The sequence below is a fragment of the Pteropus medius genome, unplaced genomic scaffold (assembly GCF_902729225.1).
Source record: "Pteropus medius unplaced genomic scaffold, Ma_sr-lr_union100, whole genome shotgun sequence".
In the NCBI taxonomy this organism is placed as follows: Eukaryota; Metazoa; Chordata; class Mammalia; order Chiroptera; family Pteropodidae; genus Pteropus; species Pteropus medius.
This window is the reverse complement of record NW_024340701.1, coordinates 5,597,078-5,621,560: the sequence shown is the minus strand read 5'-3', so window position 1 is coordinate 5,621,560 and position 24,483 is coordinate 5,597,078. Positions and strand designations below refer to the sequence as shown.

The 24,483-nt window shown below is 33.9% G+C and overlaps 1 protein-coding gene across 2 annotated transcripts in view; it reads left to right on the top strand.

Annotated features, from left to right (window-relative positions):
• The window catches only part of FAF1 (Fas associated factor 1), a 354,641-nt gene that overhangs the window by 73,065 nt on the left and 257,093 nt on the right, over window positions 1-24,483 (top strand). For both annotated transcript variants that reach the window (XM_039885738.1, XM_039885744.1), the window contains exon 3: window positions 18,951-18,997. In XM_039885738.1, coding sequence (XP_039741672.1) covers window positions 18,951-18,997 — 47 coding nt within the window. The remainder of the gene's footprint in view (window positions 1-18,950; window positions 18,998-24,483) is intronic.

Sequence of the window (24,483 nt, the reverse complement as noted above, 5' to 3'; positions counted from 1 at the left end):
TGTTGAGAGGAAATATGTTGTTTTTTCTCATTTCACTCTTTACGTATTTTCTGACACAGTGTACATTTGTGTTTCCGATAGTAAGTGTATTAGTTTCCCAGAGCTGTCGTAACAAATAACTAAAACTTGGTGTCTTAAATCAAAAGAAATTTACTCTCTTACAGTTCTGGAGGCCACAAATCCAAAATCAAAGTGTTGGCAGGGCCATACTCCCTCCGAATGACCTAGGGGAGAATTCTTTCTTGCCTATTCTAGATTCTGATGGCTCCTGTTCTTTGGCTTGTGGCAGCATAACTCCAGTCTCTGCCTTCATCTCTGTGGTTTTTTGTTTGTTTGTTTGTTTGTTTATTTGTTTGTCTCTGTTAAGGATACTTTCTTTGAATTTAGGGCTCAACCTATTCTAGCATTGTCTTCTTTTAATCCTTACCTTAATTTAATCTACAAAGACCCTATTTCCAAATAAGGTCACATTTTTAGGTTATAGGTAGATTCTGTATGAATTTTTTGGCATGTTATCCACCCACTATAGCTATTTGAGATAACTCTTACCAGTGGTGTACTTGTTTTCTTTTGATCATATTTATTCCTTTGCTCAACAAACATTTAATGAGCTGCAACACTGTACCAGGAACAGCTTTAGAGAAAGATGGACCAGATAGATTCCTTGTTCTCAAGGAGCTCCCAATGTATAATTGAAAGGCAGATATAGACCTCAGTATCTACAATACAGAATGACAAACTGGATAGTAGAGGCTTATACTAGGTGCCGAATATACCTGTGTATTTATCTTGTATTTGTTGTGAAGAGACCCATGAGAGAGGAAATAAGAGAAGAGTTAGGAAGGACTTAACAAAAGAGGTGACATTTGAATCTTGAAGGAAGACAAGGAAGTTACTGAGACAGCTAATATCAGGTATAAAAGCATAGTGGATTGAAAGAGAGTGGCTTGGGAAACTGCAAGTTTAAAAGTACCACTAGATCATAGAATATATGTAGAGGAATGAGAATAAATAATAAGCTTCTGTTTTCTTACAACATTGACTTCTTGATTCTGGATTATGGTGATCTTATGAACACTGTGACAAAGACAATACTATAATAAATTTCTCCAAATCCCTTTTTGCATTATTTCTTCCTATGCAAAGGGAATAGTTGAATTTAGGTCAGGACATCCCTCCTTCCTTCCCTCCTTTTCTTCTTTTCTCCTAAGCTGTGGCCAGTGATGGAAGCTGTGTTCATATGGTAGAGCTATAATATTAGAGCAGCCTGAATCACTGAGTTACCACATGGAAGACAGCTATCCTGGAGAGTTGCCCATACTTTCAGCAGGATTTGCAGGAGCAAGAAATAAACTTTTTGATCTGCTAAACCACTAAAATTGGGGTATTATTTGCTACTACAGCATAACTTATGCTCTCCTGACATATAATTTTTGAAAACTTTTAAAAAATATCCCCTACATTTAAAATAAAAATGGCAAAGGAAGATAGTTGCTGGTTTTCCATTTTAGACTGAAAATATATTTCAAATGTAATTATGTATTTCAAGCTTACCTCTTCTTTTACAATTATAAAAGTCATATAGATTCATTTTGTAAAACTTAGAAGAATATAGAGTAGCTGTCTTTCTGTCCGGTTATGAATAAACGCTATCAGTAACCAGAGACTTAAATAAGTTTCTCCCCCAAATGATTCTTTTATAAATTATTTTTAATATATTTTTTAAATGTCATATTTTTATAAAGCATGATTTTTAATGGCTTACCATATGCTATCATGGAATGTAGTATTTAACCAGCCTTCAATTATTATTCATTTGGTTAGTTCTAATTTTTTACAATGTAAACACCACAGAGAGTATTCTTATAGAAAACTCATGTAAAAATCCTTATTTATTTCCTTAAACTCAGAACCTAAGGATAAAGTTACTGGAGTAAAAGGGATCTTCCTCCCTGGCCCTTTATACTGCTTTTGATACTACATCAAATTAACTTCCAGAAAGATTGCATCTATTTGCAATCCCAGCAACAGTATATAAGAAAGTCTTTACAAAAATTTTTATTAAATTTATTGGGGTGACATTGGTTAATAAAATTATATAGGTTTCAAGCGTACAATTCTGTAATGCATCGTCTGTATATTACATTGTGTTCACCACTCAAAGTCACATCTTCTTCTGTAACCATATATTTGACCCCTTTACCCTTTCCTACTTTCCCCCCACCCCCTTTTCCCCTGGTAACCGCTGAACTGCTGGCTGTGGCTATAAGTTTTTGTTTGTCTTGTTTGTTTGTTGCTTTCAGTTTTATATCCCACATATAAGTGAAATTATATGGTTCTCAACTTTTTCTGTCTGAATTATTTCATTTAGTATGATAATCTTAAGATATACCTATGTTGTCTCAAATGGTAGTATTTCATCTTTTCTTATGGCTGAGTAAAATTGGTACAGCCGCTATGGAAAACAGTTATGGAGGTTCCTCAAAAAATTAAGACTAGATTACCCTATGACCCAGCAATCCCTCTTCTAGCTATCTACGCCCAAAATTTGAAAGTATCCAGAAAGATTTATGCACCCTGATGTTCATTGCAGCATCATTCATGGCCAAGTTGTGGAAACAAGTCATGGCAACAGGTGGCCAAGTCATGGAAACAAGTCATGGCAACAACGGAAGTATCCTTCAGTAGATGATTGGATAAAGTAAATGTGGCACATAAATACAATGGAATATTAAAATCTATTCTTGAACTAGCTTCAAGTGGTTTTCCTTAAGGCAGGTTTATAATATATTTTTACATATGATGGATAAATGTGTTTTCATTATACTTCTTCACAAAAATGATTTGATTGTTTTCAACTGTTTTTTTTTTCAGATAGGTTTTAAAATTATTTTGTTCAGCTTACAAAAACAAAATGTTGGTATTACTATTGGAATTTCATAAGGTAACTTGGGAGGAATTGGCATCATTTCAATAGTGTTTTTGATGAAGGATAGATTCTTATTTCTTCAAATTTTCTTTTTATGTTCTTCAGTGCAGTTAAAAAAAATTTTTTTTAATTTTATTTTAAAGTGAGATGAGAAGGCATTGGAGTTGATAAGCAAGACTTTGAGCCCTGGAGGAAGCCACAATATAAAATAGTTTATGTGATAAACTAGTAACAAATTTTAGTAGGTTGGTCAAATTTTAAAATGTAGGTTGGTCAAACTCGGAAATGTTTTATACAAGACCTGTTGGTTGTCAAAGTGGTCAATCTGAATTGATCTAATGATTGTCACAGAAAATTTGTAAGAATAACCTTTTAAAAAATATATCTGTGTCTTAAATGACACCCTAGTGATCATGAGGAGACAGTTAAACAGAGTTTGATGTAGATTTCTGATGTGGATGCAGATATCTTCCACTAGCCTACCTGACTCTAAAAGCAAGATAGCAAGGCACCAAGGTTTGGATGGTGTGTGCGTGCCAGATTATCAAGCTGCTATTATCAAGCTGTTATTCCTTTTGTAGCTTCACAATTCTTTCAAGCTACTAAGAATGGTTTTTTATTTGGAACGATTTTTCTCATTTTACTCACTTGCAAAAATAGTTTGGCTCACGAGGTTTAAACAACTGAAATGCTGGCCCTTGGTTTGTCAATAATTGGCAGCTCAGTTACAGAATGCAATATAGCTGCCCAAATTTAGAGGAAACAAGTGGAATAAGAAAAAAGAGAAGAGTGTGTGGGTAGTTTCTTGATTTCCTGATGTTTCCACTCAGTAGTATAAAATGCTCTGAAAGTGGAATGGACTTTTGGGAAGGAGTGTTGCCTTTGACTGCCTTAAATCCTGAGCAGCAGTCTCAGTTTCCTACTTACCCTGGCACACATGCCTGTTTTCCTCTTGTGGAATGTGTTGAGGAAGGCAGCAGATGGGTGTCAGCACTTTGAGGTTAGCCTCTGAGTTGAGGGTAAATCAATTTATGGTTTACAGCATACAATGTTAGTATTTCATAGTCGGTAACACTGTGAAAATGAAATAGTGAGGTTTTATTGAACAAGTAGTTTAAGGATAGTGTATTCGTGTATTCTGCCCACCAAACAGCAGACCTTTCTAAATGGCTTGGTTCCATTTTCCACCTTTATGTTAGAGTATAGCCTCTTACAGTAATGTGCCTCCCTACCCCACTTTCCTTCACATTGTGATTGTACCACACTACCTCTTACACAAAAGTGGTTGTACCAGTTACATTGTTGTTGGCAGATTATGAGAGTTCTAGTTGCTCCATGTCCTTGCCAGTACTAGGTATTGTCAACTTTATAATTTTTATTCATCCTCTTGGGCATATAGAGGCATTTCATTGTGGTTTTAATTTATACTTCCCTGATTACTAATTGATTATGCTCTCTTCTGAGTACCCACTCAAATCTCTTGCTTATTTTTCTATTGGATTGTATGTCTTTTTGTTGTTAATTTGCAAGAGTTCTATATATTTCTGTTTAGAAGCTCTTTGTTCTCTCAGTTGTAAAGATTGTCTTCCATTCTGTAACTTGCCTTTTTGCTCTTTTAATGTGGTCCTCGATGGGCAGGAATGACTAGTTTTAATATAACTCTGTGTAGTAATCTTATCCTTTATTGAATTTGCTTTCTGAGTCCTGTTTTTTAAAGAAATCTCTGCCTCTCCTAAACTCATGAAGACGTTCTTCTAATTTTAAGAAGCTTTATAGTTTTTGCCTTTTACATTTAGATTGTAATTTATCTGGAGTTAATTTTTGTGTGTGGTATGAGATAGGTGCAAGTTTTTTGTTTTGTTTTTCTCATAGTTATCCATTTGAGTTACTATCATTTATTGAAAAGACCATTTTTTCCCCTGCTTCTCTGTAGTGCCATCTTTGTCATAAATTAAATATTCCTATATATGTGGATCTGTTTCTGAACTCTGTAGTCTGTTCCATTGCTCTACTTGTCTACCCTTGCTTCAATACTCCCTTGTTTTATTTAATGTAATTAAAAAAAAAATGTCTATAATCTGGTGGTGTAGGTCCTCAAACTTTGTCCTTTTCAAGATTGTCTTGGCTGTTCTTGGATATTTGCATATTCATATATATTTAAAATCAGGTTATCAGTTTCCACAAAAAAAAAATCTGCCAGGATTATAATTGAATTGTATTGAATTTGAAAATGAATCTAGAGAGAATTAACATTTTTACAGCAAAAAGTCTTCAAATCCAATAACAGAATAGCTCAACTGCATTGATTGAACTTGTTTTAAATGTCTTTTAGTACTTTATTTTGGTTCTTTGTTATCTTGTGCAGTTTTTCATTCGCTATTCTCTAGGTGCTTAAACTCTTGTGATGTTGTAAAAGATACATTTTTAAATTTTCAAAAATATTTTTTCAATACTTTGAATTTCTTTTTCTTGCATATTATACCGGTTCAGTCCTCTTATGTAGTGTTGAAAGGAATGATTCCAGTGGGCATCCCTGAATCATTCCCATTCTTACAGGTAAAGGTTTTAATGTTTAAACTAAAAGTGATGTTAATTGTAGGTTTTTTGTAGCTACTCTTTATCAGGTTAATAAAATTTCTTTCTACCCTTTTAAAACAGTTATCTTTTAGCAACTTGAGTTTTACTTAATACTTTTCTTGCATAGATTGAAATGGCCATAGAAATTTTGTCTTTATTCTATTAATATTTTGAACTCTTGCGATTGATATTTGAATGCCATATATTATTTTTCATTTACTTTGGATTTACTTTGCTAATGTTTTGTTGAGGTATTTTACCTCTGTGCTCATGAGAGAAACTGGTCTATGATTTTCTTTTCTTGTAATATTGTTAACATGTTTTGGTATTAAGGTTATCTGGCTTCGTAAAGGGTTGACAGATGTAGCACATAAAAATTCTATGCTTACTTATACTAACAAATATTATTTATCTGAAATTCAGATTTAATTGTTGTATTTTATCTGGCAACACTACTCAGTCAAGTTTAGAAAAGTTGCCTCTCTTTTCCTAGAAGAGTTTATGTAAGATTGGTGTTTTCTTCCTTAAATATTTGGTAGAATTGATCAGTGAAGGTATCTGTGCCTGGTACTTTGTTAGATTTAGACCTAAATGTTAGGTTTCTTTTGGTGTTAATGTAAATGGTTTTATGTTTTTGTTTTCAAATTCTAATTGTTCATTGCTGGTTTTATAGCAAAGTGGTTAACTTTTATGTATCAACCTTTTATCCTGCAAGGATATATAATTCTTGTTTATTAGATACATTCTATTATTATTTTTAACATGATTATGATAGAGGTTGAACATATACCCCTCATTTTTTAAAACCTAATATAAATGAAGAGTTTTACCTCTTTTCAGACAAAACAAGGATATTAGAACAAGACTTTGACATCTATTTTTTGTATTTTATATATTTTGTATTATATTTTAATTCTACGTAAGTCCTGTAAGACATTATTATTGTTTTATACTGTCAATATACATTTAGATTTACCCTCTATTTACTCTTTCTGTTGCTATTCCTTTCTGTATTTTCTTCCTTCTACTGGAAGATCATCTTTTAATTTTTGCTTTATTGTGGGTCTATTAACAAAAAATTCTCTCTTTAAGTACCTTTTAAAAAGTGTCTTTATTTCACCTTATTTTTTCCCTAATTTTATTTTGAAGTGTATTTTTTTTTACTAGATATAGAATTTTAAATTAGAAAGTTTTTTTCATTACTTTGAAGACATTTTATTTTCTTTTGGCTTCCATTTTTTTTCTGAGAAGAAAGTAGTTGTTGGACTTAATTTTGCTCCTGGAAGGCAAATAATTTTTTTTCTTTTTGGATGCTTTTAAGATTTTCTCTGTTTTTGGTTTTCAGCAGTTTAACTAAGATGTGCCTAGGTGTAGCTTTCTTTTTATTTTTATCACCTAGAGTTTATAGGATTTCTTCAATATATATTTTGATGTCCTTCAATTTTAGGAAATATTAGTACTGTCCCTTTTTTTAAGGGTTCTGTCCCATTCTCTCTCTCTTCTAGGTCTGGGATCCAATTGCATATGTGTAATACTTTTCACCATGTCTCATGTGTCTCTTATTCATTCTGTTGTTCCATTCTTTTGTCTTCATGCTTCATTTGGATATTTTCTTCTGATTTATATAAATTTATTATCTTTTTAGTTGTTTCTAATCTGATGTTAAGCCATCTATAAAGTTCTTAATTTCAGTTATTGTATTTTTATTTCCATAATCTCAAAGGGTAAAGGGTGGGGGGGATGAGGGATATTATAGGTCAGGTTCTCAAAGAGCTTTGGCGAACACCCCAGACAATTTCAGTTGGGACTCTGAAGGGATGTGCCTAGGGAATAAAGGTGAACTGGAAGTAGAGCAGCCTGCAGAAGAAGTTAAGCCCAATTTCGAATCATCTCAGTCCTTGACTAGAATAAGATGATTGGTCTTTTTGCCTAGATGTCTTCTAGGAGCAAATATCAGTTCAGCCTCAACTATATCTCTCAATTTCTTATCCCTAATGTTTGATACTCAATGAAAAATAGTAAGATCTATCAGAAATAAAAAATTTACTGAAGACCAGGAAAAACAGATAATACAAATAGATCCTTAGGAGATCCAGATATATCAATTATTAGACAAGAATTAAAAAAAAAAAAACCATTGACACATGGAGAGTTTAAACAGAGGAATAGAAACATTAAAACAAATTTAAATGTATTTATTTAGAATTCACATGGATAGGTTTAGAATTCAATAGAATATTTGAGGTATATGTATAAAATTTTATACATATTGAGAGGTATAGGCATAAAATTTCAAACATGTGATTTTTTAAATAAAGTAATACTTGTTAATGTTTTCTGCCATTATAGGAGAGTGTACTTTGTATGATTTCAGCTCTTTGCAGTTTGTTGATACTTCCTGTGGCAGGCCGACTAAGATGGCTCCCAGTGATATCTGCCTCTGGATGTTCATGCACTTGTTTAATATCCTTTCCTCAAGTGGGAGTGGGGCCTGTGACTTGCTTCTAACTGGTATACAACAGAGTTGTAAGATATAATTAGGATACAGAGAATTTTAACTTCCGTCTTGATAGAGACTCTCCCTTGCTGGCTTTGATGAAGCAAGTTACTTAATTGATGAGACATAGTGTGAAGGAACTGAAACTCTCAGTACAACAGCCCCAAAAGACTGGAATTATGCCAAAACCCACATAAATGGGCTCAGAAATGGATCCTTCCCCAGTTGGGCCTTCAGATGCGACCCAACTCTGGCAGTCACATAAATTGCAGCCTTGTGAGAGAGACCCTGAAGCAGAGATCCCAGATAAGCCATGCCTAGGTTGCTGACCATCAGAAATGCTGAGATAATTAGTACTTGTTGTTTTAAACTGCTGAATTTATGGTAGTTCCTATATAGATAATGGCCCAATTTGTGATCCAAATTTTTTTTTTATTATTTTCTCTGTTTTTAGAAATATATTCACTTTGCAGTTGTTGGATGTAGTTTTTTATGTCCATTAGGTCAAATGTTTTTAGTTGTTCAAATCTTCTAAATTTTTACTTTTGTTTGCTTGTTTTTTTAATGACTGAATATAGTATATTAAAATCTTCTGCAATGATTATGGATTTAAGTTTTAGGGGTAATGGTGTTAATTGGTGTATTTCTGGGGTATATTAGTAGGTATATACAATTATGGAATTATACCTTTCTGGGAAACTGAACCTTCTTCCTTCAGTCTTTTTCTCTAGGAAGGTTTTTTTGCTTTATATTCTATTTTAATACAGGTACACCAATTTTTCTTTTGGGTAGTGTTTTCTCAGTGTATCTCTTCTCACCTTATTATTGCCAACCTTTCTATGTCATTATCTTTTAGATGTATCTTTTTTATGATAATAGATAGCTGGTCGATGAGTCATCTTTAACCCAGTCATATAATCTTTGCTTTTCAAGTTCTATCATAGCACTCTGTCCTTTTGCTATGTATTACTTAGTTCCGTGTATGGTTTGCCATCATTTGCCAATTTCTCATCTGTCTCCTGCTCTGTACTGAGTTATAGGACTAACTCATATTAAGGTATGTCCTCCAAGCTTTTTCTTGCCATCTGGCTTTCATTTATCATCCAATGACGGTCAATGTCAAGAGATTGGAAAGTGATAAACTAGGCTATTTTTCCTCTTCTTTCCCCGTTTCTGTGGAGTCATCTGCAATGATTCCATCTCTTGTGTCCCTCCAGCTTCTTCCGGAGTTCATCACCTGCTGGGCGGTATCTCCTCCATGGTTCCCATTCCTACTGGTTAGCCTTGGTTTATGGACTCTTTTAATATACTTTCTTCCTTGTTGAGGTAACTTCTGTTGTTACTTATCTCTAGGTTGCCTGCCATAAACGTTTTTCTTAAAAAAATTGAAGTGAAATCACATACCATGTGATTAACCATTTAGAAGTGTAGAATTCAGTGGTCTTTTGTGTATTCCCAGTATTGTGTAAAACTAGCTCTCTTTTCATCACCCCATAAATATACTCTGTACCTATTAAGTAATCCCTCCCCATTCCCTCTACCCCCTGCTCCCATCCCCTGGTAACCTTTAATCTGCTCTCTATCTCTATGGATTTGCCTATTGTAGATATATCATATAAAAGGAATTATATGATATGTAACCTTTTGTGTCTGGCTTTTTTTCACTTAACATGTTTTCAACCTTTTTAGGTCTTCCAACACTCTTTAAAGTAGTTTCCTTATTGAAATCCCTCTATTGATGTATCTGGTATTGGTTTCTTTTCCTTATTAGACGCTGACTAATGAAATATTTATGTATATTTGCTTGTTTAAACCTATAACTTTCTATATTTCTAAGCTCCATGAGAGCAGAGAGCATGACTGTTGTTTTGCTTGTTTGTTTTTGTGGTATGAGAGAAGTTTTAATAGTGTGCTGAGGAACATCACAGATCACAGAAGGATTATTAGAGATCTTATTCAAACTGAAGAGCTATTAGCCTTTATAGTAAATTGGTCTATAATGAATACATTACTAATTGTTTTCACCTGCTTTTGACAAGCACTTCTGCTAAAAATGTAGACTACCAATTAAGCAACATAAGAATCTGCCAATGTATTTTTTAAGTTTATGTATTATTGGCATTTCAGAGAGGAAACGACTCTTAGAGAATATATTTTAATCCTTCTCTCCTCTTTTTCTTTCTTTGCAGGAATCTTTTTAAATGAGTTTTGTTGTTGTTGTTGTGGAAAAAAACTCATGATATAACTTTACCATCTTAACTGTTTTTAAGTATATGGTTCATTAGTGTTAAATAAATTTACATAGTTTTGAAATAGATCTTCAGAACTTTTTCATCTTGAAAAATGGAAACTTTATAATGATTGAACAATAACTTCTTCGTTTCCCCTTTCCCAAGCTTCTGGTAACCACCATTCTACTTTCTGTTTCTATGAATTTGACTTCTTTAGATGCCTTGTTTAAGTGGAATCATACTCTGTTTTTTTACATGTGTATGGCTTATTTTACTTAGCATAATGTCCTCCAGATTTCTTCATGTTGTAGCCTGCGACAGGCTTTTCTTCCTTTTAAAGGCTGAATAATATTCCATTATAAGTATATAAAGCATTTTCTTTATCATTCAGTGCTCATTTGGGTTGCTTCCACCTCTTGGCTCTTATAAATAATGCTGCTATAAACATGGGTGTGCAGTTATCTTTTTGAGGCCCTGCTTTCAGTTCTTTTGCATATATACCCAGAAGTAGAATTACTGGATCATACATTAGTTCTATTTTTAATTTTTGAGGAACCTCCTTACTGTTTCCCATAACAGTTGTACCATATTACAGTCCTATCAACAGTGCATAAGAGTTCCAATATCTCCACATCCTTGCCACACATTTTATTATTATTATTTTTATAGTAGCAATCCTAATAGGTGTGAGGTGGTATCTTATTGTGGTTTTGATTTGCATTTCTTTGATAATTGGTGATCTTGAACATCTTTTCATATGCTTGTTGGCCATTTGTATATCATTCTGTTGATTGTGTCCTTTGATGCACAAACATTTTTAAGTTTGATGTAGTCCTATGTCTTTATTTTTGCTTCCGCTGCCTGTGTTTTGGTGTTATAGCCAAGAAATCACTGTCAGAACCAATCTCTTGACACTTTCCACCTATGTTTTCTTCGAAGAGTTTTATACTTTCGGTAATCATTTCTTACTTGTTCTTTTATTTCTAACATCTTAACCCATTTCTTGATACAGAGTAATTACTCATTAAATATTAGATGGATGAATGAGAGGGATGGAGGGAAGAGACGAGAGGAAAAAGAAGAAAGGGGCAAGTATGGATAGAAAAACATGTCTACTGAATTATAATAATGCCAGCATACTTGGTTTATTTGATAAGTGGCCATAGGCATCAATGTCTCATTTATTCTCTTATATCTTTTCTTTTACATGTTGTGATGAAGGTGTTTGCTAAAACAAATTCTTTTCCTCAGATAAATAATTGGTAAAGTGTTTTATTATCTGAAGTCCCCCCACCCTCAAATTTTAAAAACTTTTGTATGAAAAACCTCTTGTCTTCTTTTTTCTACCTTCACATTTGGATATGATAACTAAGTTCACTGTGGTAGCTGTGACATGAAGTGAGTCACTTGAGGGCTTGGAGTACCCTACTCTACCTTTGTGGGATCTATTTTTATTGTCAGTGGCTGGAAGAAACATGTTTCATTAGAGCAGTGACAGTCTGCTCATTTTCACACTTGCTAACATATTTTTTTTCTTTCACCGTTGCATGAAATGAGTAACATTACACTACCAAAAATGTTTGGGGCAGTAGGGTGATGTGCTAATCCTTAGAAGTACGTCTTATATATAAGTATATGTTCTAGGCAGAGAGTTGTCTTGATAGGAACAGAAAGGGGTTAGTTATAAAATATATGTGATGCTGATAGGGGTCTTATTAAGGATCTGAGAGGTAAGAGAATGATAGAAGAACCTAAAAAGAAATGATGATGACTGCAACTGTAAGAGAGAATAGTGCTGTAGTTAGAAAACCAATTTTCAGATAGTAAGAGAGTAGACTGGATATGATCCAACCATCTCTCCTCTTTTTTCTTTTCTTATGCATCAATGGATAATTGAGTGGGTGTCTTTTGTTAAGCCCTTGATTTGCTTTCTGTCTCTCACCATGCCCAATGTTAAGATGGCATCATGTGGCAAAGCAGACAAAATGTTGCCGGTCTTTCAAAGAAGATTTGAAATCGAATGTTATCAAATGTTACAGAATTATGGGCTGTGATTTTCTCTTATTCCAATGCTTTGATGTGAGAATTGCTAGTGTAATTTAAAACAAACTAGAGAAAAAGCTAATTTAGTTTTTTATCTTTTATATACCTGCCAAAGATAGTGGAGATGGCAGCTGATTTTGTCAGCTTGCTCAATGAGCAAATTTTGCAGTTTATGTTATTTTCAGACTGTGGTTAGATACTCAGGTATGCTATGTTGTTAGTGCTAACATCTGTGGATCTGTTGGCAGACAAGGTGTGTTTAGACATTTTGTCATTTTGAATTAAAGGATAGATTGTGTATGAAGCAAAATTATTTGTCTCTTGGTGTTTTTTTATAGATGTCTAGCAAACATCAGAGAAGTATTTTAAGGCCTGAACAAGTGTATTTGAATGTTTCGTGGAATCATTTACAGCAGTATTACATTCCTGTAAAGAATTGTACTCTGCTTTCTTATTGATCAAAAAAGGAAAAATTCTTTGTTATTACTACTCAATTAAATAAATTCAACATTGTTAATTGTAGCTCTTTGTTTTGTATGCCAGTGTGTTTTCAGATGTTGAACAGTGTGATTTTGCTATAGTTTATAGAAAATGATGGTTTTATATTATTTAGTTGGGAAAAGACAGAATTTGCCTTGTTAGCTCAGTGTCTTTTGCTCGATCTATTGATTTTCAGAGTTTTAATGATTAGAATTTATTTTAAAAAATATTTTGAAACCATTCTTACTCCATCCCAACCCGGTGTAATAGTTCCAACCATGTAAAAATATGCTTTATTATTAATTCATGAGACTTAAATAACCATCATTTTACCCTTGAAGCTAAGATACTTGGTATTGTTTTGTTTTGCCTTGTTTTGTTTTGTTTAAGAAGTACTGTGTACTTAGGTAAGTCATTAAATCTTCTCAGGGAAGATACTTGTTGAAACTTGAAACCAAGAGAGCATCTTTGATTCTTGGTATTGGTCAGATTAGTTTGGGGTTAGTCTTTCTCAAACTTTAGTGTGCTGAAAATCACCTGGGGAGCTTAATGCGGAGCCCTGCCTCACCCTCCAATGAGGCTTATAATTTTTATGAGTTTCTCTCAATATTTGGTTGGGAGGCTAAAGAGAATACCCTGGACATGAAGGGTATTGGTTCATTGTGTTGCTCAGTACTCTAGACCTACTTTCTCTCCCAGCCTCATAATTATCAAAATGACCCCTCTCTTGATACTTATTACAGATCTCTATGAAAAATAGCTTTAAATAAAGGCTTGATAAAATATGGCTTTAGAGATGAATATGAGAATATTATGGCATTATGATATTAGACTTGGTACTTAAAAAACTGATTTAGAACTCTATTTTTAATGTGTACTGTAAGATCGTGGCTGATAGGCTAAATTAACTGCTTTAGTTGTCAGGTTATAGTAATTACTTCACAAAGTTATGAGAGTTAAACAAAACTACACACAGAAAATGCCTAGCATTGTGCTTGTCAAATTGAATCTGATCTGATATTGAGACCTAGATATGAAAAAGTGTTGCTGTTGCTGTGTAATAAACTACTCCAAAACTTACTAGCATAAAACAAACACCTTATTATGCTCACAGATTTCATGGATCAGAAATTCAGAAAAGTCATTGTGGGAATGGCATGTCAGCTCCATGATGTCCGGATCCTCAGCTGGGACAATTCATACAAAACCACCTTGGACCCAGCTATTCCAGCTCCCAACCAGTGGGTGACTCAGCTGGTTGGGAGCTGGAATAGCTGGGTCCAAGGTGGTTTCGTTACTCACATGTCTGGAACCTGTGCTGGGATGACTGCAAGACTGAGTTCAGCTGGGACAGTAAACTGATTAATTTCTAAATAGCTTCTCTGTGTTCCTTGTGCTTTTCTCACAGCTTGGGGCTAAGTTCTAAAAATATTTATTAAGTATATACTATGTGCAAAGCTCTCGTGTCAGTACTGGGAATATAGTAGTGAACCAGAGGAATCCCTATCATGATGGAGCTTATACTTTCATAGGGGAAGACAGACAATAAGTATATAAATCAGTAATATTATATAGTGTGTCAGAAAGTGATAGGTAATTCCTAAGGGGGAAAATAGGGAAGAAGGATATATAGTACGTTGGATCAGGGTCTGTAGTTCTTTTTTTAGAAAAAGTGGGCTGGTGACAATTGAATCAAGACCTGGAGGAAGGGAGTTAGCAAGTGAGCCATGTATCTAGGAGCAGGAACATTTCAGGCACGGGGAATAGTAATCACAACAAACCTTAAGTGGAAAATCAGGCCTGGTGTTTTCCAGGATTATCAAGAAGACAAGTATTGTTCAGGAAAGGAGGAGGAGATGAAATTAGATTACAGGAGTGAGGGAGGAATAAGATATCTTAAGGATGTTGCCTTTTTATCCTAGAATAAAAGTCAATGGAAGATTTCGAGTAGAGGATTGACTTATATTTTAATAGCCTCACTATGGTCACTGTGATGAGAATACACTGAAGGTGAACAAGGGCAAAGCAAGGAAATCAGTTAAGGAGCTATTGCAGTAATGGAGGAGAGACAAGATAGAGGCTTGGACCAGAGTGGTTGCAGTGAGATGTAATCAAATTTTGGATGTGTTTTAACATTTCGGCAATCAGAATTTGCTAATGAATGGGGAAGGAGGGAGTAGTGAGAGAAAGAGGGAGTCAAGGATAACTTCAGGGTTTTTGGCTAGACCAACTGGAAGAATGGAGTTGCTATTTATTGAGATAGATACTTTCTGTATTATGCTTAATATTGTATTCTTATCTTATTTCTCTTGGTTTCCTAAAGTTTGGTGCTATCTTGGCCATGTGTTATCCACAATACCTAGCACAGTTCTTGCATAGAATAATTGCAGCCTACTTTCCCAAATTAAATTGATTTTAGATGTTCATCAACCTTAAAATGAAGCAACTATATTTAGGACTTTAGTAACAAGTTAGTTTTCCTTAATGTGGCTGCTTGTAATATAAAGCAAGTATGGCTTGTTGGGTTTGCTGAACCACCAGAAAGTCTTCCCTTGAATACTGTAGAATGTTTACCTCCATAAATTCTTCAAACTGCTAACTTGAGATGTTTTTGTCTTTTTTTCATGTTTTTAGCTTACAAATTGAACCTAGAAATTAATTTACTTTCTTAAAATATATGTCAGGTTTGAATGCGTTTTTTTTCTTACCAGCTTTTAAATTTGTTTAGAAAATTTGGCTTTGGTTTCCACAGTGTTAATCTTAAGAAGAATACAATATTTTGTTAATTATGAAAGTACAAGGTATTCTAAAGTCAGTGGGTCAAACGATTTGACTAAAGATTCCTGTAGGACAAAATCTGAGAGACGGCCAGAAAGGAAGGTTGGAGCTTCGGTTACCAGGCTAAGGGATTTGGACTCGATGTCCTTTAAGTGCTAGAAGGATCTAGTTGAGGTAGCACTGAGGTTTTTTATGTGGTTCTCCTAGTTTGCTGTTTGGTTTTTCATTCACAGATGTTTATTTGACAAAGGTGTGTCTCTTAGGTACCATTATTAGTCTTAGGATCCGCCTCATATTCTTTTTGTCTTTAATTTGGTCTGCACCAGTCTTAATTCTGCATGTTGGCCTATTTTGATAGTTATAACTACTTGGAAAGGTTCAGTGAACATTTTTTGCATTTGTCTAAGAACAGATTGTGGAATGATTACATTTCTTAAATTGTTCTGCTTTCTGTTTTCTTTCCCTGAAAAAAAAAAAAAAGTCAAATTAGAACTTGTTAAAATCAAATATTTGGCCGTTAGGAGATGTTTTAGGATTGCCAGTTGGAATTCTTTCCTACGGCAAAAGTAAACTGCCAGGTTAACCAAAAGAACTTTAGAGTTAGTCGTAGGACTGGTAAACTACTCACTTTTTTCCTACTTTAATCTCATCATCTTACCTGTAACTTATGATGTATTTTTAATGGTGATAGACCATTATTTAAATAACGAGGAGAGGAAACATCTCCAGAAATAAGTCATCTGCAGTAGCTAAGTGTTGTGAGTGGAAACATTTTTATTTTTTTATAGTGTCCATTCTTTGTCTTCAGAGGTTTGTGATTAAAAACTATTTGTGATTTCAAATAAGAATAAATTTCAGTATGGCAGTTGTTAGAATAAAGGCAGCTCATTTTTCCTGAGTAGTTTACTATGTAGCAAACATGATTTAAGTATGTGTTAACAAGTTTCATAAAAACTCAATGAACAAGTACTATTATCACCTCCCATTTTATTGATGAGAGAACTGAGACAGGAATAAGTAACTTTCTCATGATTCCACACTAGTAAATGATGGAGCTGGGATACGACAGCTTTCTGGCTTGAGAGTTCTTACTTTGAGCATATTTAATAACATGAGCTTATGAAAGATCTATGCCTTTAGACATTAAGTCACTTCTGAAATAATAATAAAGGATTTAGAGGGAAATAATATATTCTATATATATGGGGGTGAGGGAGGGGATATCTGAAATTGAATCATTAGGAGCGAGATTTAAGTATATCTGTATTTCTAACCCAGCAGAAATAAAAAAAAAATATGTCTTTCAAAGATTAGTACCACTTTTCACTTATTTTTTGGTCTCAGTTGAGAAGTAATTTCATCCAGGAAGCTTCCTCTCAGCCTTCTTCAAGTCTTGTTGCTTTTCTTTGTACTTTTCTAGCATCATTCATTTAACAAATAATCACTGAGTGCTTTTTATATGCTAGGCAATGGGGATTAGGTGGTGAACATACTTGATATCGTTTCTTCCATCATAGAACCTATAGTTGAGTGAGAAAGGCGGACATAAAACAAATAACCACAATATAAGTAATTGTCAATTATATAAAAGAAAAGTACAGTGTTCTATGTGAGAGTAAACCTACTTAGATGAGTTTGATCAGAGAAAAAGTTTTTTAAAAAGTATATCTAACAGAAACCTCAATTCTGATGATTAAGAATTAACCAACACAGTATAAACATATATATGCCTTACTGTTAAAGTGTACAGTTGAAACTTATTGGATTTTGTTAACCAATGTCACCATAAAAAAAAAAAAAAAAACGACCAAAGAATGGGGAATGAGCATTGCAAATAAATATAGTATCTTCAAAGGCCCTAGGAACTTGATGCCTGTGAGGAACAAAAAGGACCAGTTTGGCTGAGGTTGTAATATTAGTTCATTATGCAGATGAGGAACCTGAGGCTCAAGGAGGTTCAGTGAATAAAGAATATATAGTAAGGTCATCAAATAATTAATTAATGGGAGAACCTAGATTCAAACTTTGGACTTTATAAATCCTTAGTGTTCTTTCCATTATACCTTGGCATTCCCTAGTGAAATTTTGAACAAAATCTTTCCAAACAAAGTGATATTCTGTTTCTTTTCCAACACCATAGAACATTCTCTTACCATTTTTTTTTTTTTTTTTTTTTTTTTTTTAGCAAAGGAGGTATTTGTATGTGGAACTATTGCTATCAACAGAAAAGGGATAATTGACCTGGCACCAGGCAGAGATGATTCCATTGAATTTGTGACTTTGGAAACTGATTTTAGTGTTTGCTTGCCTCAAAGAATTTATTGAGCTTCCAGAGTTGTCAGGGTTCTATGGTATCCACTGTCTATATTAACCCGTGGAGTTCTTTGTTTTTTCCCAGTGGAGCATTACAACCCTCAAATTTGTAGCAAGTATCTCACACTCTACTTTATTTCCATTCAACAGTATAACTTTGTAAATGTGACCCACCTCTGGCAAATGTTTAAGTTAATGTTTCACAAAATATACAAACTGTTTTTTGGCAATTGATTTCCAGGCAACTGATAAAATATTGAAGTGTTAGCTGTTTGGTTTTTTTTTTCTATTTTGATGTGGACGTGGGGAGGGAAGGGGAGGGAATAAGTTGTTATGATGCAAAGACGAAGTTGTAAAGGACATTATTTTCCTCCAGAGAAATCTTCTCAATTACCCTGCAGTGAACTGCCCACAATCCAGTAGTAATAGCCTGCTTACTTAGGAGCCTTAAAAAAACATTCATATCATGTCACACTTGTGCTGTGTTCTAAGTAATTGGTGAGTGGTTAGCTTAGAGACCAATTTTAGGAATGTTTCATATAAGAAAACTTTCCTAGTGATGCTCCTGTTTCCTTTTGTAACCTGAAAAAATTATGGTGTTGTGTTTATCAAAGAACTTTTGCCTCTATATGTATTCCTTCTAAATGGGCTTTTTATAAAGAATAATGATTATAATTAGAAAGGATGAATTTTATTCCTGAGTTAAGTTTTAAATTATTATTGGAGTTTTTCATTTGTGATTTTATATCTTGTTCTTACAGATTTCTGTAAGGTACTGATTTTACTTGTTTTGACATCCTTAAATATTGGTTTTGTGAGTGTTTTGTTTGAATTAGAATGGTGGAATTAAGCTTTTTATGACTCAAAATTTAGGGACATTATTATGCCAAATACGTGTTTTTAAAATTTTCTTAAATACGGTTTTGTTATAGAGAAATAGAGAACCATTTAATATTTTGTATTATTAAGTAAACATTTAGAATTAAAAATTTTTTTTCAGAGTTTACTTGTTTCTGTTGATAATGTTCTCCACCCTACCCTAGCTCACCGTTGAACATTTTTTCTTTTTCTTTAAATGGCCTTCTCTATTTTCTGTTTGCAGGCAGCTATCAATGGTGTAATACCCCAGGAAAATGGCATTCTACAAAGGTATGTTATAAGGTACTTAAAGGTAAGATGAGAATTTAGCAAAGCAAAAAAAGACATTTATTATTTTTTTTTGTTTAACTTTTGATAGAGCATTTGATCTTTGGTATATAAGTTCATTAATATAAAGTTCTTTCAGACATTTTTATTAGTACTATTAATTTCCTAAATTCCCAAATTTTAACCTTATAATGTTATGTATTTCAAACTTGGTGATACCATTTTTAAAGATGGTTTTATTTTACTTTTAAGAAAGCTTATTAAGGTCATCTGCTAATTCATAAAATGAAAGGAACTGAATTCTTTAAATCATTGGTAGTGAGAAAATGAGACATAGCTCAGTAGCCCCAGGGCATCTAACTGTACAGGCTTTACCTCCAACTTTACTACATTCTTTTTTTCTCCCTTTTCATTTCTCTATTAAGTACATGATAATTTGTGACAATTTGAGAAAGACTTTAATAATGAAACTTCCCAGAGCATTGAACTGTTTTACCTGAAGCATCCAATGTTAATATTTGTAATGGTCTTCTGGTTTTGTGTCATTGCCAGAAGGTAAAATTGAAAGATAAGGCCAATAGAACTATAATAATTACAAAATAATTTCGTAAATTAAAAATAAATTCATACTTTTATTCTCCTTAAAATTGGAGACTCTCGTTCTGAATTAAAAGAGCACGCTGTAAAGTCATAGGAGGTAAAACCATTCTTCCTTCCAAGTGTAGTTTAATTACTTGATTTCTTTCCCCGCCTCTCAGTTCAAACTTTGGCTTCAATTTTGGTGGCTGGGATTTCTAAGTCACTGAAGCGTGATCTGCTAAGTGCAGATGAGGCAAACAGAAACAGCAGACTAGGAATGAGGTTGTTTTGGAGAGGAAGAAAAGTACTGCTGCATAAACATCAAAAAATTCACCATGAACAGCAAAATGTGCTATTCTTTAATAGGAAACTGTGTAAATTTAGAAAGGAAGCAAAATTCTATTTGGTACCTGTACCACCCTTAGTGATTAATAGTTTTTAGGTGAAAGCAATGATAAATAACACTTATCCTTCATCCCTTTAAAAAAAACTGTCAGAAAGAGTTTCATCCAGAGTAAATGTGGCAGATTTCCAGAGCCTGTACTAATATTTTTTTGTTTGATTTTTTTTTTTTTTTTTTTGGTTTTCAAAACCGTTCAATTCTAACCTTGTCTAGAAAGCAAACCAGATGATTGTAGGAACCTCCTCATGATCATTTTTTTTTTCTTGGTTTAGAAAGTTTTAGACTGCTAAATATGGCTCCAGTTTTATTCTTGAGTAAATGTTATTCTACTTTTTGTGCCAAAATTTTTGCTTGCTAAACCCTTGTGGATTCAGCTGCTAGGTTCTGAGTACATACTGGATATATCTTATAATTGATAGTATTTACTATGAGTGAACTGTAGAAATTCCCTTATCCCTGGAAACAACCCATCTCCCTTGTTGCAGATAATACATTTTGCTTAATATATTTTATAATTAGAGGTTTAGTAGTGAATCGATTTCTAATAAGGTTACTATGATATTTGAGGTTTAACTTTCATCAGAGTGGGTTTTTGTTTTCTTGTTAAATTAGAGGAATGAATCATGTCCACTGAAGAAAGTCAGTTGTATCTAGTAATAGTTTTCAACTATTTTCCTTAGTACTGACTTTCTTCTTCAGCTTTGAAATCACTGTGGATTTGACATAACTGAAAATTCCTCTTGTATGGCTGCTGACCAGAGGAAAATGAAAGAGGGCTCTTTGCACTTTTTCATAGGCTTAACACTGAAAGTAGAAGACACAGTGCTAGGAATGGTATTTGTAGGCAGTTAAAAGGATCTTTGTTTTGTACGTTTGATTTTTGTAGTAGAGTTGAATGTAGTTTGTGAATACAACTAACTCAATTTGTCAGTTTACTTCTTAACAGAGAAAAGAGCTATCAAAAAGAGTTTAAAAAAAAAACCAACAAATTATTTTTGGAAGGAGAAGAGCCCAATCTGTGTGCTTTATAAATATTCTCAATATCAGATTTTTGTGTGAATTTAAAAATGGGAATACAGTTTTTAATGTACCCATAAAGTTTAGGGCAAAGAAACTTAACATTTTTTAAAATGTTTTTACGCACTGTGCTAGGTAATTGACATATTTTTCCTAATACTCATTTCAAACCTTAAGAGATAAATGTTCATGTTTCATAGATGAGGAAATTCAAGGTCGGAGAGTTTATATAGACTCTTCCAAGATCACAAGTATAGTAGGTAGTGGAGTCTGGATTTTTCCCTTTTAAAACCCACGCTCTTTCTTTTATACCATTCTGTCCTCTTCAAGGTCAGTAAACCATGCATGTCACAACTTTTGTCTCAAGATTTTTTACTTTGGGTTAAAAGGTTGAAATTTAATACATGTACATAATATCTTTCTCCCACAGCTTTGTTTGTTAAAATTATTATTTTAGTGGTAAGCAAGTAAAGGCAGATATTATTATCGCTCATGTTACAGGTAGAGAGAATAAGGCATGAAATGACTTGGCACAGATAACACTGCATGATGTTGATGGAGTCTAGAATATAAGCAAGCTCTCTTCTGCCTCAGTCTCCAAGGCTTATTTCACTAGGCAATATATTGCTAATAAAACATTTATAAAGTACGTAACTTATACAGTCATAAATGTAAACCATCCAGTCATAAACAAACATCAAGTGTGTACATGCATATTTTACATATTGGTGTAATACTTTATTTATTCAGCATATTATTCAGAGCTCTCTTAAAAATTAATTTTGGAGATAGTTATTGTTAGAAAGAAGTGCTAATGAATTATTTCTAAAAGAGAGTAGATGCTGTGTTTTCTAAAATTTTATGAATTAAGAGTGTAACTTTACACATTGACTAAATGGATGGTATTTCTCAATTCATATTTATTTTATGACCCAGACAGATGTGCTATATGCTTCTTTGTTGTTTAATTCATTGAGGAAACCTAGAGAAGATAAGGCTTGTTTTCAAACCTTGACCATTATGCTTTCAGAATATGTAAATGTCCAGGTTTCTGATTTAGAAAACATCTATTTTGGCCAAATTAATTTCTGTTTATTGTCTTCTCTGATGTGCATTTAAAATTTTTGATTTTTTTCTAAAGACAAGTTTATCTTTTAAACACGTATTTTTTTTGTACCTAGAGATTTTTCCATGAGATGGACTTTTGAAAATTGAAATAAGTGCAGAGTTTTTGTTTATTTTGCTTTGTTCACTGCCTTCCAAGGACCCTGTGTGAGGAAAGTTGAGTAAGGATAAAAATACTTCTTTAGTGGAAGTTTAGATCTGTAATAGATTTCTCCATAGTTTCCTTTACAATCACTGGTTTTGTTTGTTTATTTTTTAAATTACTGATTACCTAGGAAAGAATACTGAGAAGGTCAAATTATAGGATGGTAGTCTTCACAAATGTAAAATTTTAAAAAACACTATTTTTTTTTTTTGAGTCGACAATTTTGGCTGCCTTTGCAGTCTTTGGATGTCATTGAACATAGTCAAAACTGATAGGATCATTCATTAACAGGTAGTCTCTCTTTTCTTCTCTCTCTCTCTTTTTTTTTTTTTTTTGATTGCTGGTGAAAAACTAACGTAAATTCATTATTTTTTTACTGCTCTTGAAATAATTATTGCCAGTAAGAAAATTCTCAAGTGTTAACTTTTTAAAAAACCCTCTTTGTGGCTGACAACCCCACCAAATAGGCTGCTCTGATTAGAAATGTTAAGCTATCTCTTAGAGTTAGGGTTTGGTAAAGAGAAAAAGCACACTAGGAATTTCAAACAGGGAATTTCATATAGGGAACAGTTACACAGATGTGGAATAGATTGAAAGAGCAAAAAGAGGATACTAGACATAATGAATGCAGGAAACACCTGAACCACCAGGGCCAGATGGGACAGGGTTCTGCTGGTAAAGAGGAAGGGAGCCTAGGGCAAGAACAGACTTAGAGCAGCAGTATTTTCTGAGAAGGGTGAGCAGAGCCGGGACTCTGTAGCTGGGTCCAAGGCACCCACTTCAGGAGGCCTGCTTCAGGACTGGTCTGCTTAGGAAAGCCCCTTGCTGACCACTAAAGGGCACAAAGTCACCGCTAGTACTGGAGGGTAAAAGGAAAGAGGTTAGGAGAAGTTGAGGTTAATAGAACTTGAAGCTCAGAGGAAAGGCCCTAGGAACTTGATATATGAGAAAAAAGTCCTGCTCAGCTAATACTGGTACATCTGACAGGATGCAGAGGCTTTTTTTTTTTTTTAAAGTATTAAAAGCAGCTGGAAGCTAACACTGATGGCTGATGCTGAAACAAATTGGATGCCATTGTTACAGTAATGTCATTGCTAGGGTGATGTTAATAGGATCAATGTGCAAACTAAGAAGAGAACTTTGTGTGTATCTGTGCGCACACATGCATGCTGCTACAGTCCTTGTTTCTGTTACTACTGATCATAAGACCATAAATGATATTTACCAGTTTCTTCTTCCACTATTCTATATTCCCTCTGCTAGCGCCTCAAATAGTCAAAATTCTTTATCTGATAGGTCATCTTAAACGTTCATTCTTGAAGAGTCAGAATTCTCAATGGACCTGCCTTTTTTAAATTTATTGTAGGTTTCCATTAATTCTTATTATTGAACAAGCCCAAGAAAACAGTTAATTGTGTAGCAGCAGCCTAATTTTTTTCTTGGTAATCAGGACCAGTCCACCTGGCTAATACCCATCCTTTGCTAATTGGTTCTGTAGCAAAAGGAGTACAAAATGGCCACATGGCATTCTCATATTCTAATTCAATGGGAGTATAGAAACATTACATACTTGGGAACTATGATTTCTGAACCACCTAAGCCAAAAGTTGTAGGAAGCAAAAATTTGGTTTGTTATGAGGCATAATAAGAGGAACCACTGCTACTACTTAATTTCTATACCCATGTTTTCTGGCAACATGAGAAATATCACTATGTTTTTGTCACTGGTAAAAAGCATGTACAACACCCTTTAAGGTATAACACCAACCTTTGGGGGCGTTGTCTCCCAGCCTGTGCCGTAACTCTCTTCAGCAGTCTAGTCCACTGTTTTGTCTAGCTAATTGCTTCTGGGTAATGTTATACACAGGTGATACCAGTGCTGCACTTTTGCTGTGAAATTATTCCTTGGTTAGAACCAGTGTTGTGTGGGAAGCCATAGAGCAATAAGGCATTCCCCAAATGCATGAGTGGTGATGCTAGCAGAAGCATTGCTGTCAGCGGAGTCAGTTTTATATCCAGAAAACTGTCTTTTTAACTGAGAACAGATCACTGCCCTCTCCATGTTAGAAATGATCCATATTGGATCCCTGAGAAATGCTTTATTAGTCTTGTAGTTTACATTTTAGGCAGTAGTTTTCCTAGCCAGATTCAGACTTGGTGAGGGAGAGTTGATGATGTGCCTATGCCTAACCTCCACCCTTATTGGCATGGGCACATTGT